We start from the raw sequence: 18,271 nt of genomic DNA on the forward strand, positions 1-18,271 counted from the left end.
GACTGATGTCACAGGTGCATAAAGGCCGAGCCCACTCCTTTAACTCTAAACGGACATCCCAGATTCACAGTTGAGGCCTTCATTGAGACTATAGTGCAGGCCAACTCTTCCCTGTGTCCAATTCTGCTATCATCTCTTCATCGGGTATTGCTCCCAAGGCATTCTCTGATAGACTTTCTACACACACCTCTGACTCAGAGTATTTTTCCAGAGAAGCCAACCTAAGATGTCAGGGATGAGTCAAGAGGGGAGAAGCTAATACGGGATTTTTGACCTGAATCATTGGACAGCTGCTTGTCAATGAGACCTCCTCATCAGTGACAGATGGAGGACGGACAGATCTTGGCACAAGGTAACAGTGCAGTAAGTAAAACTTTCATCAGTAGTGAACTGGAACGTATTCTAATGAAAGGAAATACAGGTTTCCTCTGCTATCCCAAAGTAGAGTGTTTCAATAAAACCTTCCAGAAGCTGAAATGGCATAAAGCAAGGGAGTAATTGTCATTAAATTATATGGAAATTATTTTGCGTGTTCCCAGACACCCAAAATAACCTACCAAATCACATTGAAATAACACATAAAACCTAAAATAACACTTAATTATGTCCAGTTTTACATATAGAGTAGCACCTTTATGAACACTCAGACGTTTCCGATACCTTAGGACATATCTTGCTAATGATGCACAAAATAAATCAAGATAAAGCACAGATGCTCACAGACACAGTTCAGAGTTATGGTGCTTCGTGCTGAGATTCTGAATGCACTTCCCGGGGAGAAAGCTTGTCGGGACCACTCTCAACTGCACAGGTTATGGGTTGCCTATAAGGGCTCCCTGCAAAACAAATGCTAATGACTCTTTTCTCTTTTTTCATTAAAAAAAAAAAAAAAAAAAAAACCCTCTTCAGATTTCTTTCTGTTAGTGAAAACAGGTACTAACGTATGTCTTTTGTAAAAGCAAAGTGGCGTAATGCGAACTTTCGAAAAGCGAGGGATACTGGTACATGAGTGGGTGTGATGTATTATGCATTTAAGAAATATAAGGGAAATAGTAATCTTGAGGACAGGGAAATTGGCTGTTGCTAAGCAAAATCACTTCTTTGCAAAAAGCGAAAAGCTGAGAACGGTTAACGACTATTAAAAATCTTAGAGGAAAATTCAGAAGGCCTTTTTGGTAGCAAATAGAGACTTTTATCTCCTGCAGTGGGAGGGCAGAAAAAGCTGAGCAACAGGCCCAGCACTTAATTATAAGTGTGGCAGAGTTCCAAGGGAGATTAACAACCATGCAGCCTAGTTAGGTCGGCTACGCCAAGGTCAGAAAGCTGGATTAGAAAGAAACCCTGATGCAATGGACTGCATTGTGACACCTGACAATCCTGAATCTCCAGATTTTCCTGAACCCTCTGAGTCTGAACATGGTCCATATTCCTGATTTAATGGATAGTGCTCCCCCCTCCCTAGCTTGCTTGGAAATGATGCAGAGGCCTCCTTCTTGTAGTACAAGATCTGCCCTCAGCTTTCCTCCTGGCCACTGGATCAATAACTTGGCTTTCTTTACAATGTAACCTGGCACAATTATTCTAATCAGTGGCAAGGGATGAGTGACGGTAAAGGAGAGGGCCTGATCTTCAAAAGATTAAGGAGATGGATGATAGGATATGGAGTCCCCAGGAGCAAAACAGATGAGCAGCAAACAAGGATACCACTCAGTCTGTATAATCAAAAGAAATCAAGCATTGCATGGCCACCGGAGAGCAATACTCCATTAATGAGTTCTTTGCCCAATTTTTAATATCTGAGCCAGTTTTTGGATATGGAAACCATCAACAGAGAAAAGCCTAGATCCTCAGGAGGAAGGCCCTGAAATATCATAAAAGTTACACCATAATAATTCCCCCAGTTCTTCCCTAGAGGATCTCTGCAATTTATCTAACTATATGTTGGGAAAATGAGAACATCTAAACATTTATCAATAGGATGGCAGATGTAGGAATTCACCTGCCTTCTGTTAAGCTTTATGTTAAAGAGATTTGAAAAACTGTAAAACAGTACCAGTCTTCTGTTTTTTTGTTTGGGAAAATATAGTGATTTTTCATATAAATATGTCATTTGTACTAATATGCAATATAAGTATTATTTTTACTGAATTAATACTATTTAACTTTTACCTCTTTTAAAACTTTTATGTGGTAAATATCAATAGGGATAATCTACATAAACAAAAGCTTGTTAGAGTCTTCAATTTTTAAGCATTTTTATAGAGTCCCGAGACAAAAAAGGTTAAGAACTGCTGCAAAGACAATACCACAAGCCAAGCCATCTGTGTAATCTTGGGGCAAGTTGTATAGTGTCTCTGCCCAAGTTTCCTCATGAGTAAAATTAAGAGTTAATACTGCACATGTAAAGTAATTAGAATACCAGGAGCACAAAATGAAATATTGCCAATATTGATATTATTCTATTTTCTCTGTGTAATAGGAGGCAACGATAGCTGCTGAAATTGACAAAGTGATGGGAAGGGTGAAGAAAGAGATTTGGTAAAGCCATGTGGATAAGGGAAATGATAGATTGATTCGGAAAATACAGAACTGAAGAGCAATTTCGTGAGTCTTGTGCAGGTTCACAACTTTGGATTTAGAGAAAAATCTTAACTGTGTATTTTTTTCCCTCTTAACAACACTCAGAAGTCCCAATTCAAGCGAGCTGTTGAATTGGGAATGTTCCAGTTAGTTTGATCAGAAAAAAAAATAAAGCAAATGCGATCGATGTGATAAACTGCGTTTTATGAACTGAGGGAAAAAGAAGGGAAGAAGGCGGAGAGATGATCGATAGGAAGAAAACAGAAGGGTCAAGAGATTCAAAGTCTTCGTTAGGAGGGAAAATCAAGTGAGTTGGTAAGATAGGAGGTTGGTTAGTCTGCTTGACTTTGGGATTTCATCAGGTGTGCTTCCACCTGATGACAAGACCTGGAGTGTGGTCACAAGAATAGATGCCTGTAGTGGAGTGGAGGTGATGGCTGTGAGAGATGAAGAAATCAAGAACCCAAGAGAATGGGACTTTCGTTTGGATGTTAATGAAACTCTGGGTGATGGTAGAACTTGGAAGTCAGGTTCCAAAGTTTTCCATCAATAAGGAGTGGATAAAAAAAAAAAAAGCAATGATGAAGGTTAAATAGCGGCATGGCTACATGGAAAGAAGAAATGATGATCTGAGTGAGGCACTGGGGATTAAAGGGATGGACCCTACCTCCTAACCAAGAGTTAAAAGAAGTGTGAGGAAATGAGCACCCTTCACTCCAGAGACATTTAAAGCCGTCTTTGCCAAGGAGAAGATGTTAGGTTTCAGTTAAAGACAGGGAAGCACACACTAGAGGCCCCGCATGTAGGAGAATTTGTTTACAAAAGAATGGAATTCCAGAGGGCACAGTAGAAATAGGAGACAAAGGAGGGTAGAACTTAATCACCAGGCAACCAAAGCACGGCTCGTGCAGAAAACACGAAGAGTGGAATGTGAGGCTGTAGGTGGCGGAAAGTTTGCAAAAGAATTCAGCAAGACTTTAACGTTTGAGTCAACGGATACAGTCCTAAGTTTGTGAGTTCATTAACTTCTTCCTTCCAGATTTTCTCTTCCTTTGGATTTCTCCTTTTCTGAAAAGAATAAAATGGAGCGAGTCTTCCAGTGCCCCTTCCTCCCGCTTCTCCACTTTCTCTCTTTTTTCTATCAGTCTGCTCCTTCCCGCGGGGTCCTCATCCCGGGACTGGGAGCCCGCCCCGCCGCGGGAGTGGGCGGGGCCTGGGCGGAGCGAACAAAAGGGGGCGGAGCGAAGAAAGGGGGCGGACCCCTTTCTGTCAACGTGCTGCCGTAAGGACGCTGCTGTCGTAAGAGGACATCCGGTCCCGCTCCTAGTGTCCGAAACTGACTCGGTCCTCCTTGCGTGGGTCTCAGTAGCTTCTGCCCCCGGGGAGTCGTGGTCAGCGGGCTGGATTTGCTGTTGCCGCGGGCCGGCACCACGCCATTCCTTGCCCCTCTGCCCCGGAGTGAGCCCGGCCTCCCCGTCAGGGTGAGCGAGGTCGGCCCGGAGCGCGCGCGAGGGAGGGCGTTCCGCGGGCGGGTGACGGTTGTCGGTTTCCCGAGCCGCGTGGCATCTCCGCCGCGTCTCCTCTGGACGCCCCCTCCACCCCTCTGGGTCTCCCGGCTGCAGGGACCCCGCGCCTGTGTCCTTATTTAGTGACACCGGCTACGTCCTGAAGAAGTCAGAGCGTTAGTGGAGAAAGGCTTAAACCCATGTAAGGCTGGGAAAAAAAAAAAAGAATTTACCCTTTAAATTTTCAAGACAGACTGAAGAAAAAGAAATCAAGGCTCAACTTTCTCAGCGGATTCATCCCTAGGAACGCAGAAAATTCATCCGTATGATTTTCTGATCTCCTTTGGCCATCACAGTACACTTTTTTTCCCACCTAGATTTCGTCATTTTAAATACTGAAAGGGTGACTTAGAGGGCTTGGACATTTATCAAGTAACCACTTACTAAATTTCCTGGCTTAATTTGTCCATATTTTTAAGTCGCAACGTCCCACCACTTGGTTTTTGATTGGATTTTCTAACATAAGAGTTGAAACCCAAAGTAGGAAAACTTTATGAGTGACCTTCCTGCTGTGTCAGGTACAAGCTGGTGCATGATTTTGCTGTATTGTAATATGCCCCTTTGAATAAGAAATATAAATCTCTTTCGAGGTGCGCTTTCTTGGAACTCGCTCCATGTATCATGGATACACTTTAGTTTCCTTGAATCCGAATGTTTATGTCTTCAGGGAGGTGTGTGCGTCACAGTAACCACTGAAACTTGAGCCTATGTTGGAGGTTTAGAATTTGTAGTTCTTGAGTGGGGGCTAGAAATATCAAGAGTTGAATTTTGAGAATCGCTTTTAAAAGAGACTTTAAAAATACGTATTTTGAAGAATATTAAGAAAATTGAGAGATTTCACAGCAAGCACATAGACTCGTTCTTTAGTGTAGCTCTTCATTTAGTGAGTGCTTAATATATTCCAGGCAGGGCTGGAAGGCGCTGTGGAAAGATAGGACTGGACTCCCCAGGGAACTTCTAGTTTTCAGATTGATGAAAAACCAAATAAAAATGTGTTATTTAGTAAAAATCTTGTTTTACTAAATTTAGTTCTCGCAACTAAGTGACAGAAGCCAGTTTTAAAGTCATTATTTCAATATATGTGGTAGCTATATGCCCTTAAACATAAATTTGAACCCTGTTAAAATTATACCAGATCTTGGAATAATGTTTCTTTCAGGTCATTTCGTTATAACTTTCATGAGATGGCTAGGAACTTAACTCTTCTTTCTATCAAGTTGCCAGTGGTAAAATTAGTTTTGTTATAAGTCATTTCAGTTAGTTTCAGAACGCATCCATGATGTTAAGTGAAGACACTGCATGTAGAGAGGTCAGCTTTCAGAGTAAAAGCAACTAATACCTTTAATATCTTTTCAGAGAGAATAGTTTGTATTTAATGTTGTCATTTGACTTGACTATATTAGATATTTTATTTAGATATTACATAGGAGGAATATGATTTATTGTACTTAAGGCTTTGGCAGCATCAAGTCTGAATACATAGCTCAAAAAAGTGATATAAACTGGGTAAATAATACACCTTTTAATGATTTCTTGTTAATGATATTTGCCTAACATGTATATTTTTAACTTGCTATAGAGTAATTTTTAAAGAATACTTAACATCAGGGAAACTATTTTTTCCCAGTGGGAAAGAAAACTAGGCTTTTCGGAAAATTTTTTTGTTTACATTTGTTAGAATTGTTTGGTAGTGCAAGTAATTGACAGGGTTGAATTTAGAATTTGAATGAGAATAAATTTCTTAGTTTATTTAAAATAGCAAATGCAACCAGGAATCATATACTGTCTCTGTTCTTTTGTAAAGAAAGAGGGGGAAAATGCCTAAAAAAAAGACGGGAGCCAGGAAGAAGGCAGAGAATCGCCGGGAACGTGAAAAACAGCTAAGAGCATCAAGAAGCACCATAGATTTAGCAAAACACCCATGCAACGCTTCAATGGTAACAGCTTTTTCTGATATCGTTTGATAGTTGAAATACTATATAATAGTTATTTGAAAAACACCTGAATAGAATTTTAGTGAATACAGTATTGCCGCATTGCTGCATATATTTTATTGAATTTGAAATCTGTTAGAGGCACGTTCATTGTTTTTATTAACACTAAGTAGCAATGATTTTTGACTTTATATTATGTATAAAATCTGGCATATTACCTTGGCTACTGTTGCTGATAGATACTGGCCAAGAATACATACTAAGATCTTTACAACAATTTTTCCAGCTTCTCTAATCTTCTATGCCTTAATTTGTCCTATTAATTGGAGCTTTTTCATCATATTCTCATAGCAATTCTTAACTCATTCGATTTCCCTTTTCTTGACATCTCTTTTGTTTTCCTGTTCTACTACCTCATTTCCCTGTGCCAGCTGAGTTAGTCCTGATCATTTCTGGGCTTCTTTGGTCAAAGTTGGGAGAAGCAAGAGATTATGTTATCATTACTCCTTTCTTTTCTTTGATGACGTGTCTCTGGGTTGTCCCACGTTTCCCTATTTCCCGCTACTCCTTTTTTTTCTTTTGTTTTATCATAACATATGAAATGCTTAATAAGATTCAATTGCACAAACTATTGTGCATCTACCCTGTGCCAGGTCCTATTTTAGGCACTGTGGGTGATAGGTAGGTGCATGACACAGTCCTCTTTCCGTAAGCTTATAGATCAGTGGTTTCGTATATTACTTAAGAATTGTTGTTTATAAATGACAACTCCAACTTCACTAAGTGGGGAGAAATACCGATTATCATGCGACTAGTGGGCTAACGTGTAGTCGAGAAGGGCAGGATGTAGCTGGGACACAGGGACAGCTGGAAACTGCAACAACCTTGTAGTTCCGTCTTTGGCTTTTGTTTGTTTTTGCTTATTCCATTTTCTCAGGTTGTCTTACTCCTTCTGTTTGGGTTCGTGGGCACTGGTAGTTTGCATGCCTCACGTCACACATGTGTTGCTCTCAGGGAGGGAAAGAGCTGATACTTTGGACTTGGGCAGGTGCCCATTCCAGGACTAACGTTTATGGCTAGGGTGGGGGGTTGGGGGAGCAGGATTACATAGCACAGAGGACAGCCAGGACCCCTTTCTGTGTGTCAGGGTTATTTCTAGAGACAAGGGGTGTGGGGCAGACAAAACAAGAAATGACTCACATACGTAAGTGCATATAACGAGGGCTAGACCTTGGTAAGTGTTGCAGCGGTAGAGGTACAGTTAGGACTAAGGTGATAAAATTGAGTGTATGGGTGGGGTACAGTTCACAGGGGAAATGAGATCATTGCCAGAACTCCCAGCAGGTAAGGATTGTGAGGAGGGACTTTTCAGGGGAAATAAAGAATGGAAAAGAGAGAGCACAAGACCTATTTTGAGAATGGCTGACAAATAGTGGCTTGAATCTGAAGAGAATAGGCCAGCAAGGTTTGAAAAGTGGCTAGGGACCAGATTGTTGAGAATTTTTAATACCATGTTTAAGAGTCTAGATTTTCCCGGAGCTTCATCATGTTGTGTTCTCTACTCTTTCTTGTATCTCTTCTATATTATTTGTGATTCACTAAAAAAAAAAAATACCACTGTATTTAGCCTCTTTTGTGAAAATGCCACTTATTTCTTTTGTATGCTATGCCCAAGAGTATACCTTTGTGATGTGTTGTTACATGTAGGTGCTTGTATCTGGGTGAAGTTGGAGGGTTTTGAGAAGTGTCACTTAAATTTTAACATGAAAAACAAAATATTCTTTATAATGCAAGTAAATTTGCAATTTTCACCCAGTAGAAAATTAATGTCATGTCTTTGTATTTTATAGGAATGTGACAAGTGTCAGAGGTAAGTTTTTATTTTTTCTATCTATATGTGATATAGACCCTCTGATCTTTTATCTGATAGTAACTGTATTTTAAAATTTTATTTTACATGACAAGGCGGCAGAAGAATCGAGCGTTTTGCTATTTTTGCAATTCTGTACAGAAGCTACCAATTTGTGCACAATGTGGTAAGTATATGATAACAGGACACCTGCCTTTCATCAAACATTTGTTTGGCAGTTAATCAGTTTGAAACTGTGAGTTTATCATTATTGTTTATAATAATGTTATGCCTTACCAGTAATAAAATGATAACATGTTATTTGGCCTACTGGAGCACTATCAGGTCTTGATTCTGTCTCCTTGATATGATGCTGGAAATAGAATACCGTTTAGATAAAGGTTACCAACATGTTTTGAATACTAAAAGATCAGATTTCAGACTAATAACACTTGGTGACCTTGGATTTTTAATTATACTACCTTAGTCATGTTGATACCCATTTGTTTACTTTTCTAAATTTTGATTCCTGCTGATATTGCCTACAGTATGTTAGAACATTAGGAATAATTTTATTGCACATTTACCTGGTGCCAGTTTTTGCGATATGTTATTTATCTGTTGGCATTTAACATGATTCTTGAATTTCCTCACATGGATTCCCAAGTGATTGGAATAGAGTTCCTAAGCCACATATGCAATTCCCAGGTATAAGTGGAAACTTTTATTGAGAGTAAATGATCATTCAGAGTGAAACTAAATGATAGTTCATAGAACAACAAGATTGGTGTTTCTCAAATAGTCTTTCTCAGAGTACGATGCGTATGTGTGAGAAACACTGCATGTTTCATCCCCACTTTGCCGTCTGGGAGATGTCTGTTTACATGTTAAAGTTTCCAAAGACCTTTAGTAAAGAAACCTCATCAATTTTGTTCACTCCAGATTTACTTCCCAAACTTTTATTTGAACAGATGTCCTGTTTAGTTATGGGATATGCTCACTTAAATGTGTTTATGTATGACAGCATTGCAGAAAGTTAGGAATGCTTAAGGCTACATCCCTGAATATTTCTAGAGTAGTTATAGCTTTCAAAGAAGACATCGATGAGGTTTGTAATTAATGAAAAAGAGAAAACTGGCTTAGACAGATCACTCATCTGCCAGTTTTTATATCCTTATTTTACAAAAGAAATGAATACAGAGTGAGAAAATAGGTTATAGAGATGTTTAAGTTCTTGCCAGGACCTTCCCATAATTTCAGTGTTTCTGGGCTTGAGTTTCGTAGTGCTGTACATGGATATATTTCCCACTTACTGATTTTTGTACTTCGTGTTAGACATGGAACAGTTGGATAGCTGCTGCCCCTCATTTCCCGTTTCTCTTTCTTCCCATTTCCTGTTGTCTAACTTTGTTCCTTAGGTAATCAAGATAATGGAAAATTGAGTATCTTCTGTTTCTTTCATCTTCCACTTTGTGGAGTTTGAGATGGGTGATTAGTATGTCATCATTAATCTTCATGTAGTGTATGATAGGTAAATTTCCTGACAGTCTTTCGGGGTTGGCAATTTGCTGCTAGATCAGTGCTTTTGTGGCTGTACTGTGATTTTTAGCTCTATCACTATATTACTGTTTTTGTGTGTGTGTGCTCATGAGGAGACTATTGGAAAATTCTGTTGGAAAAACGTTTACTTGGGAACTATGTTTGTAAATTTTTACGAATGGATAAACTTAAGTGAACCAGATGAGATGCATAATCATTGATTTGGCTTGAGACAGTCTGTGAAAAGAAATAAGCAATGACTTTAAACCATACTGTTTTTATTGTGAATTACAAAATGTAAATTCATCTTAAAGCATAACTTTTTAAAATCTGTTTTAATTCATCTGAAAATTTGTAAGATTTTAAACTGCTATAATGATGGTTAGGTTACAAAGCATAACCTGCAGTTTCTGATTTTACTACACATATGAATTAACTTTATTGTGCAATACATTTTTACAGATTTATTGATAAATTTCCACTCTCAAAAGATCTGACTCAGATAATGAGCTTAGATATATCTGTTTTCTGTTTTTGGTTATGTAAGCAGTAAACGATGGTGATTTCCATCCCTTTCACATGATTTCCATAGGAACTTAGTCTAGATAAAAAGAGGAATTAATGAATACTTGCATGTACTAGTTTGCAAGACTAATAGTGCAAATTTATTTCTTTCCTAGGGAAAACAAAGTGCATGATGAAGTCTTCAGACTGTGTCATAAAGCATGCTGGTGTCTACAGTACTGGCCTTGCAATGGTGGTAAGCTGCTTATCTCTTAGACTAGTAGGTTTCCAGGGATTAGAAAAAGTCATTCTGACAGATGATTATTTTTTTTAACCATTATATTTTATAACTATAACAGCACTGCTTTGTCCCTTGGTTCATTCAGTCTGGAGTTACCTGGATTATCAGTGGCATGTTCTTCATATGATTTTCCTTTATTACCCACTTGCTTTTGACTGCTTTTCCTTATTACTCGCTTTTGACTACTTCCTTTTTTTCTTATTGGGAAAGATACGGAGAATAGAAACTTATTTACTGTTGACTTAAACAGAAATTAATCTGTCAATGTTACCTTTCTAATGTGTCTTAATTAGATTTCAAAGAATATCATTTACTATACTGAAAGCCCTGGTTAACCAAGGTTCAAGCTTTTGGTTAAATACGCAACCTAGTTTCAAAAAAAAAAAAAGGAGTACATACTTAACACAAAGTTATACATAATTTCTTCCTTACATGTAGAATTTTCTAAGGAAATTCATTGTTTTAAATAATAAAAACTGTTGCTATATGTGATGTATTTTGCTCTCTTTTTCACTAAAAAATGTTATTTCAACCAGTTTTATTGTTCTCTATTGTGTAATTTTATGCTTAGGTTAAAATTTCAGTCCATGAGGAAAGTAATACTATTTTACACCAAGCAGAATATTTTACTTATAATAACTTTCCAAGAATGTATTTTCCATCATGAGGCAGACTTTTTTATGATATATTTCATATGTGCATATCTTACAGAAGCAAGGAGCTAGAATTATGCATAATCATCTTATAAATCCCTCATTATTTTAAATATAAGATTGTCAATGTTACCTTTCAAAAACCATTCAAAGATTTAAAACCACTGTAATATTTCTTGGTAGCTTACTTATGTCTATTTTAATCGAATACCTTTTTTTTTTTTTTGATTCATTGAGTTGTATGAGTGTGAATGATTTCTTTTATAAAGAAGACATTTATAGAACCATGCATCATTAGCTATAAATTCTAGAAAAGTGATTTTCTAGAAATCTATTTGCCTGTTGAGATTCCCTCTCCCTTCACTGCTGTGCCCTGGGAGCCTGACTGGATCAGTGACTTTCTCACCTTATGGCTTTTCTTTGGGTTCAGCCAATGGAAGGCCCTGGCAGGAGACCTGAAGATGGTAGGAGAATGCGATCTGGGCATTTATTCTCCCAGCTCACTCATTCTCTAGTGGGTCTTCCTGGCTGGGACATGGACTGGACACAGTTCCTGTCCATGTGTCTCTCTCGGGGTTCCAGTAACTCCTCCCCCTCCCCTTGTCCTGTCAGGCCCAGCGGTGGTAACTGCATCATCCCTCGATGTGTTTTCTGGGCCCTTCCCTGTCCTTTGTAAATTATCTCTCTTAAATTCTCCTGGATTCCCCAGTTTAGTGTGCCATCTCTTTGTTGCTACAACCCTGAGCAATCCAAGAGACATACTTTTGAAGATTTGCTTTCTACACCGATAATCCATTTTTATAAGTCGAAAAACATTTTTCCTCTTTGCTGTATACTACTTTTGTTACAGAGCCTTGAGTGGTAGAACCCTGCATTAAGATTCAGAAAACTTGGTTATGAATCTCAGCTCCTCTGTAATGCAGCTTTAGGACTGGGACTCAGCCGCAGGCTGTAAAGGAAAGATCATACAGCCCATTTCCTTGAAATTCTTTCTAGCCCTTAATACTACGTCGATGTCATGTCGTTGAGAGAGAATAGTTTTACCGTCCTGTCTTGACATAGATTTGGTGATATATTTTAGTGACATTTTTTTCCACAAACAAACATAATAAATGTTTTAAAGCATAAGTTCCCTTAAAAAGATATTGACAGAAATTTAATATTTTCAGTTATTTTGGAAAAGCTATGTAATTATTGTATACATTACACAGATAAGGACTTTTCATAAGTCAGAAATATTAGTATTTGAAAAATTCAATTTTGTTACTAGAATTGCTATAGACAAGAATGCTTAAACTGTGGACTTTAGGCTTCATTTGAGTTAGAATTCAGTTTGAAGGCCCTGCTTCAGTTCCTTGACTGACTTCGGTGATTGGTATTAGGGTAGGTGTATAGTTTCCCCCTTACTTTTTTTTCTTTTGATTTCTAACTAAGGTTTTATATTATAAATAGCTGTTGGTAAAGTAGTTTTCAGAGAATCCTCTTTAATTTTGGCTTAATAAAATTTTTTCTTGAACAAAGCCACCCACTATCACTGAGGGTTGATGAGTCACTAAATGTATACAATTGTGATGGTCGCTATTAGTTAAACAATGGTTGTAGCCAGTCAAGTGACAAAGATTAATTTGTCCTGTTCTTGGTTGCAGGGTGCAATATGTGACTTCTGTGAGGCTTGGGTTTGTCACGGTAGGAAATGTCTCAGTACGCACGCCTGTGCCTGCCCTCTTACTGATGCTGAGTGTGTGGAGTGCGAACGAGGTGTCTGGGACCACGGTGAGTGAGTACACACAGGCAGCGAACTTTGCTGTAAGTGCAGGCTGACTTTGAAACATTCTGGATGCTCCTTTTAAGACTTTTTTCAGGATACCGTCCATGCTAACTACTGGCACTGTTTTGGTTATCAGTTTAGTTGGGAATGGGATTTCCACTCACAGTAATAGTCAGTGCTAGGACTGGCTACCAAAACAGGAAGGGAGGTTACAGGAGAACAAGTGTCTTTGAGTGTTGTGTAGCCGGGGGGAGGGGGAGTCCACCTTTTTGTGGTTCGTTTGGGCAGTTTTTATTGTAGCGTTTACCAGAACAAAAACTCCTGTGCCATTTGGTAAATCTGAAGTAACTTGCCATCCTTTCTGAACAGTTTTATAGATATGGGTTTTTTAAATTAAAACCTGTACTTATATTTGTGGGTTTTGTTTTTTAATTCAATAGGAGGCAGAATATTCAGTTGTTCTTTTTGCCATAACTTTCTCTGTGAAGATGATCAATTTGAACATCAAGCCAGCTGCCAGGTTTTAGAGGCGGAAACATTTAAATGTAAGTTTTTATATATTAGATGTTCTTTATACCCAAGTTTCTTAATAGTCTGTGTGAAACTTAATGAAAAAGGAATCTAGTTTTTCATGCAGCCTCTTATGGACTATAATTGAACTCAATATCTATTTTCTGTTTGTAGAAAAAATTTATAACATCCATTTTTTTCAGCAGGGGTGTCAGTGGCACTTTGATGGGGTCAGTTCTTCATTTTGTGGGATCGCTCAGGCATTACTGGTCCTGAACACTAAATGTCATTTTCCCCTACAAGTAATCGTAACAACCCTCGTGCCCTCCTCTCCCCGCCACTTCCAAATGCCCCCGAGTAAGTGGTACCAGCCCCTGTTCGTTTTTAGTGATTCTTAGATTGGACTATGCATCAAAAGCACCTGTGGAGGTTTTAAAAAAATACAGGTGCCTTGGCATCATCCTTGGAGATTCTGTCTTTAAGTCTGAGGTGGGTGCCAGGCATATGGATTTACCTGCACACATAATTCTCATTTATCTTCCAGTTTGAAAACCACTGTTACTGACTGGGTCGATGGTATCATCTTCACAGATAGATTGCATTTTATTTCTACTCTACTGATTCTCAAAAGCTCAAGTATTGGAGTTAAACATTATTTGAATTCTACTTGTCTATGCGATTCTTTCTAAATCTGAGTTTCCTTAAAAGGAAGATGCTGATTTCTTTTCAAAGAGTTAACCAAAATGAGAATCTATATAATGAAAAGCATTAGTTTGGTACCTGGCACTTGGAAAGCCCTTATTAAATAGTAGAGCCCACCATAGGAAAGACTGAAATTCCCCAGATACTCACTTCATTGCATTTGGTTCTTATTCTGCTATGAAATGCTAATTTTTATATTTATCTATAAAGTTGATAAATTATTCATACATATATATGTGTGTGTGTATAAATAAATCTTGCAATATTTATATAAAAATTCTCAAAGAATAAAGGAACATCTCAAAGTACATAGCACTTAGTTTCCTTCCTTCTGGCTGGGGAATTCAATCTCCTTTTTTTAGATCTTCTAGGTTATGAGACAGAAAAAAAAATGTTAATAATTGATCTAAGGTAGTACTTCAAGTGCAAATCTGGAAAATTCTGTTTTCATTCCAAGTCTGAATCTGGATGTTACTTATTTCCTCCCCCACCAGGTGTTTCGTGCAATCGGCTTGGTCAGCATTCTTGTCTTCGCTGTAAGGTACACTTGTGCATTTTTTATTTTTAGATTTTGTTTTTAATCCCTATACTCCACCAACAGCCCTTGGGTTACTTATAGCTATAATTAATCTACAAGGATCCTTAAATATTTAGTTCAGAGATTGTAGAATTGAATTGAGAAAGCTTGGTGACTTTCCAAAGGTCATCCAGTTAGTTTGTTTGAGAGTTGACACAAGTACACATGCTTCCTGTATCTTTGCTCAGTATTTTTACATCTTACATTTATGGAGAACATTCTGACCAAAATGATAGGAGTATATTTTAATTAATGTCAGTGTGTACTTGCTGAGGAGAGTTTGAGTGAAGATTTCAATAATGTTTTATTTCCTTTGACCTTGTCTCCAGCGTTTCTGTTTGTTAAAGATCACAATAAATAGAGCTGATTCACTTCCGCCCGGAAACATGTTTCTGGTTCTTATTTATATTCCTAACCCTGTCTTATTTCTCTCCCAACACTTCTCCAATTTTGTGTATTCTGTTTCCTCTGCTTTAGACCCCTCTTCCATCTCTGGTTACCCTACTGCACCCCCATTCTCCTTCAGATCTCAGCTAAGACTTCAGGTGTCCCAGGAAGTCTTTCCTGAATCCCGTGTCTGGTTTAGCATCCTTCCTCTGCACTTCTCTTTCAATGCGCAGTGCCTTGCAGTTGCCTCTCCACTTTCTGTGTCCCCAGTTAGACTGTACACTACATGAGGATCAGCAGGCTCTTCACCATTATGCGTGTCATCAGGGGCATTGTAAATACTAATATATTTATGAATGAATAAATGTGTCTACATGTCGTACCCTATGTATAGTTTCTGCCTTGTGTTAGCGTATAGTTCAGAAGAGCCCTGACAAAGACCATCTCCTTTAAGAAGTTGAAATCAGGAGTGTGACAGTCGCAATAAAACTCTCTATCTCTGCCCTAACCAAATGATATTCCTTGGAATATCGAATGACGTCTTTGTGTATTTTTTGAATTATTTATTTACTTGCTTATTTTCGCACCTCTGTTATAGGCTTGTTTCTGTGATGACCACACAAGGAGCAAAGTGTTTAAACAAGAAAAAGGAAAACAGCCTCCATGTCCTAAATGTGGACATGAAACTCAGGAAACTAAGGATCTCAGCATGTCAAGTAAGGCGCTACTTAAAATACCAATGGGGTGATTTTGCTTTCGTGCTTGCGCAAGATTTCTCTCTCTTTTCTCTATTTTTATTTTTGCCTCTTCTTCCTGTTTGAAAAGATGAAGGTGTTCTCTTAAGAAAGTGGAATTTTATAGCCTTGGGAAATACATGGGTAAAATTTCTCAATTTAACTTAAGAAATATGCCATCATTCATTATACTGGCATTTGTCTCAATTCATGACATAGTGAATACTGAAATTTAAGATTGTTCTGTTTTTGCTGAGGCTTTCTTGTTAAATAATTGAGTAGCTATAAATCCTTAATATTCAAGTGCTGATAATCTTCAGTCCTTGGAAGTTGGAATTCATTCTGAAGCTCTTCTTAGGTGTGTAGTATTTGAGCAGCCGTTTTATGGTTTTTATATAACTTTTCTTTGAAGGAATAAGACTAGTACAAACATGTTTATAAGTAATGCGCTCATAATTTTGTTAAAAAGAATTTGACTCTTTAGCAAACACATCAGAATGGAACCATAATTCTAAATGACTTTAATCAAAGATATAGTTCTGCAGTGAGGTAAGACTGATAATTTTGCTGATTTTTTTGTGCCAAACCGTGTTGCTACTAAGGCAGAAAAAATGAAAGCCTTTGTCTTCTAGGACATCTGAATTATAAAACTGCTCTCAAGAAAAATGTAATGACATTTGAAATCAATTTTTCTGTGGTTTGAAAATAAACTTTTAATTGATCAAACAAAGGACATTTTGCACATGCCTTATTTAACTTATGGTTGGCGAGTGCTATTGCTATTGTTCCTATTTGGTTTTCTAACTTTTTCTAGATTTAGTGAAATGACACTCATCTTTATTTGTTACATATATACGTTACATATATGTGTATGGAGATTCCAAGTAGGATGGAACTGACTGACTTTTTTTAAGGTCTCCTTTCTTTCCACTTAAATATTAAGCGAGGAAATTAGGAAAATGTGGCTCATGCCATGTACCTATCTGTCTCTTGTAGCACGCTCCCTGAAATTTGGCAGGCAGACCGGAGGCGAAGAGGGAGATGGAGCTTCTGGGTACGATGCCTATTGGAAGAGCCTTTCATCTGATAAGTATGGTGATGCCAGCTTCCATGATGAGGAGGATGAGTATGAAGCCGAGGATGATGAAGAGGAGGAAGAAGAAGGTGGAAAGGATTCAGATGCTGAGTCATCAGATTTGTTTACTAATTTGAATTTAGGAAGGACCTATGCCAGCGGCTACGCTCACTATGAAGAACAAGAGAACTAGGAGAGCTGCTTGCCCATTGGTGGCCTGCCTGAGGGGGGCAGGAAATTGTGAGCTTGATGACTTGTGTGTGGATGTTTGGAAGTACTGTCACTTAGCCTTGTGCAAAAGACTAGTCACACTTACCGAAGCAAGGAGTGAGTAGGGCGTAGCATTTTTATAGGAACTGATAATCAGGCTTATAGCGTAAGAAAAATGAATTTCTAATGTAAGACGTTTATTGATCCAAGCAACTGAAGCATCGTGGATTGGATTTTTTCCGATTTTAGTAATCTGGTAGGTTTTGCCAATTAAATATAAATACATATACGGGATAATGGAATAGGATGGTAATATATTTGTTTGGAATTAGATTGCTGTTTTTATGGAAAAAAAAACCTGCTTATAAATTCACTTTGTCTGACTTTGTAAAATGTAATTGGTAAAATGAATTATTGTATTTTTCCTTGTATGTCCATAGGATACAAGTCAGATGTTATATGCTACATTTTCATTAAATCTTCACGTTATCTTGTGTAGTCATGATGTGTATGTTTTTGGAACTGATTCATTTATTTCTTTCTTCACAATATATGTTCTGGACAGTACCTATTATTAATGCCTAAATGTATAGACAAAGGTGATTATATACCCATTTTTCAGAGTCACAGAATCAGAAACAGTATTATTACACAGACATTTTACCCAGGAAATTTCATTTCTCTTTGAATAAATCTAGTATCACAGTTACATACTTTTGATATTTAATTTCTTGTTCTCAATTTTTAAACCTTACTTTGGAAAGCATTCCAATATCTTTGTATAATCCGTTTGCTTCGGTTTTTTTTGGTTGGTTGGTTTTTGTTTTTTTGTCTAATATGCGAAATTAGGTAGCGGAGATTGATACTGTCGTAGACACAAAGTTGTGAAGCCGGACCCCGTCACTTACGGTGGAGGTGGAGAACATGCAGTCGCCGGCACTAGTTCCAATTGTGAGAACTGGCGATGAATTGGGATGGAATGGTAGAAAGGAATGCATTATCGGACTGGCTGGCATTTGACAAGTATGGAGAAAATCGTAACTGTGAGGATAACAGGGTTGGATAGCTGCTGCTCAGCCATTCGTATTCTATAGAAACGTAACGAACAGCTTAAGGCAATAACAGGCAAGGCGAAACCAGGTGCGAAAGCAGAGGGACTCTGGATGCGTGCGGAAAAAGCTTTCATCTCTTGTAGCCACAGGGCTGAGAAAACAGGTCCAAGTCCAGAACTTAACAGTCTCAAACTTCAAAGACATTGCCAGTCAAGGTCAAGGCACTGTTTGGGAAGATCCGAGATCCTGGCAGGTGAGATGGAGACACCTGTATGGATGCTGCTCAATGCTCCTACTCCCCAGACTGCTGAACTTTCTGAGCCTGCAGTCA

General features: G+C 38.1%; 1 protein-coding gene across 3 annotated transcripts; it reads left to right on the top strand.

The window, feature by feature from the left end:
* The first annotated feature begins 3,867 nt into the window (after positions 1-3,867).
* On the top strand, positions 3,868-17,597 carry ZNF330 (zinc finger protein 330). 3 transcript variants are annotated; one of them, XM_039875835.1, is made up of 10 exons: positions 3,868-4,061; positions 5,954-6,082; positions 7,930-7,949; positions 8,045-8,115; positions 10,148-10,227; positions 12,572-12,698; positions 13,134-13,238; positions 14,400-14,446; positions 15,468-15,585; positions 16,600-17,597. In XM_039875835.1, the coding sequence occupies exons 2-10, from the start codon at positions 5,963-5,965 to the stop codon at positions 16,869-16,871; spliced, it is 960 nt and encodes a 319-aa protein (XP_039731769.1). In that variant the 5' UTR covers positions 3,868-4,061; positions 5,954-5,962; the 3' UTR covers positions 16,872-17,597. The 3 variants fall into 3 exon arrangements, with proteins under 3 accessions (XP_039731769.1, XP_039731767.1, XP_039731768.1); XM_039875833.1 differs by having other exon boundaries at positions 3,869-4,061; positions 5,950-6,082; XM_039875834.1 differs by lacking the exon at positions 3,868-4,061 and adding an exon at positions 4,203-4,287 and having other exon boundaries at positions 5,950-6,082.
* The last annotated feature ends 674 nt before the right edge of the window (positions 17,598-18,271 follow it).

This window comes from Pteropus medius, unplaced genomic scaffold (genome assembly GCF_902729225.1).
Source record: "Pteropus medius unplaced genomic scaffold, Ma_sr-lr_union100, whole genome shotgun sequence".
Lineage (NCBI taxonomy): Eukaryota > Metazoa > Chordata > Mammalia > Chiroptera > Pteropodidae > Pteropus > Pteropus medius.

Excerpts from the sequence above, each read along its gene's own strand:
- ZNF330 (XM_039875835.1), top strand. The coding sequence starts at position 5,963 with ATGCCTAAAAAAAAGACGGGAGCCAGGAAGAAGGCAGAGAATCGCCGG. Across the intron at positions 7,950-8,044 it reads GAATGTGACAAGTGTCAGAG|GCGGCAGAAGAATCGAGCGT; the intron begins GTAAGTTTTTAT and ends TTACATGACAAG. Across the intron at positions 13,239-14,399 it reads AGAGGCGGAAACATTTAAAT|GTGTTTCGTGCAATCGGCTT; the intron begins GTAAGTTTTTAT and ends CTCCCCCACCAG.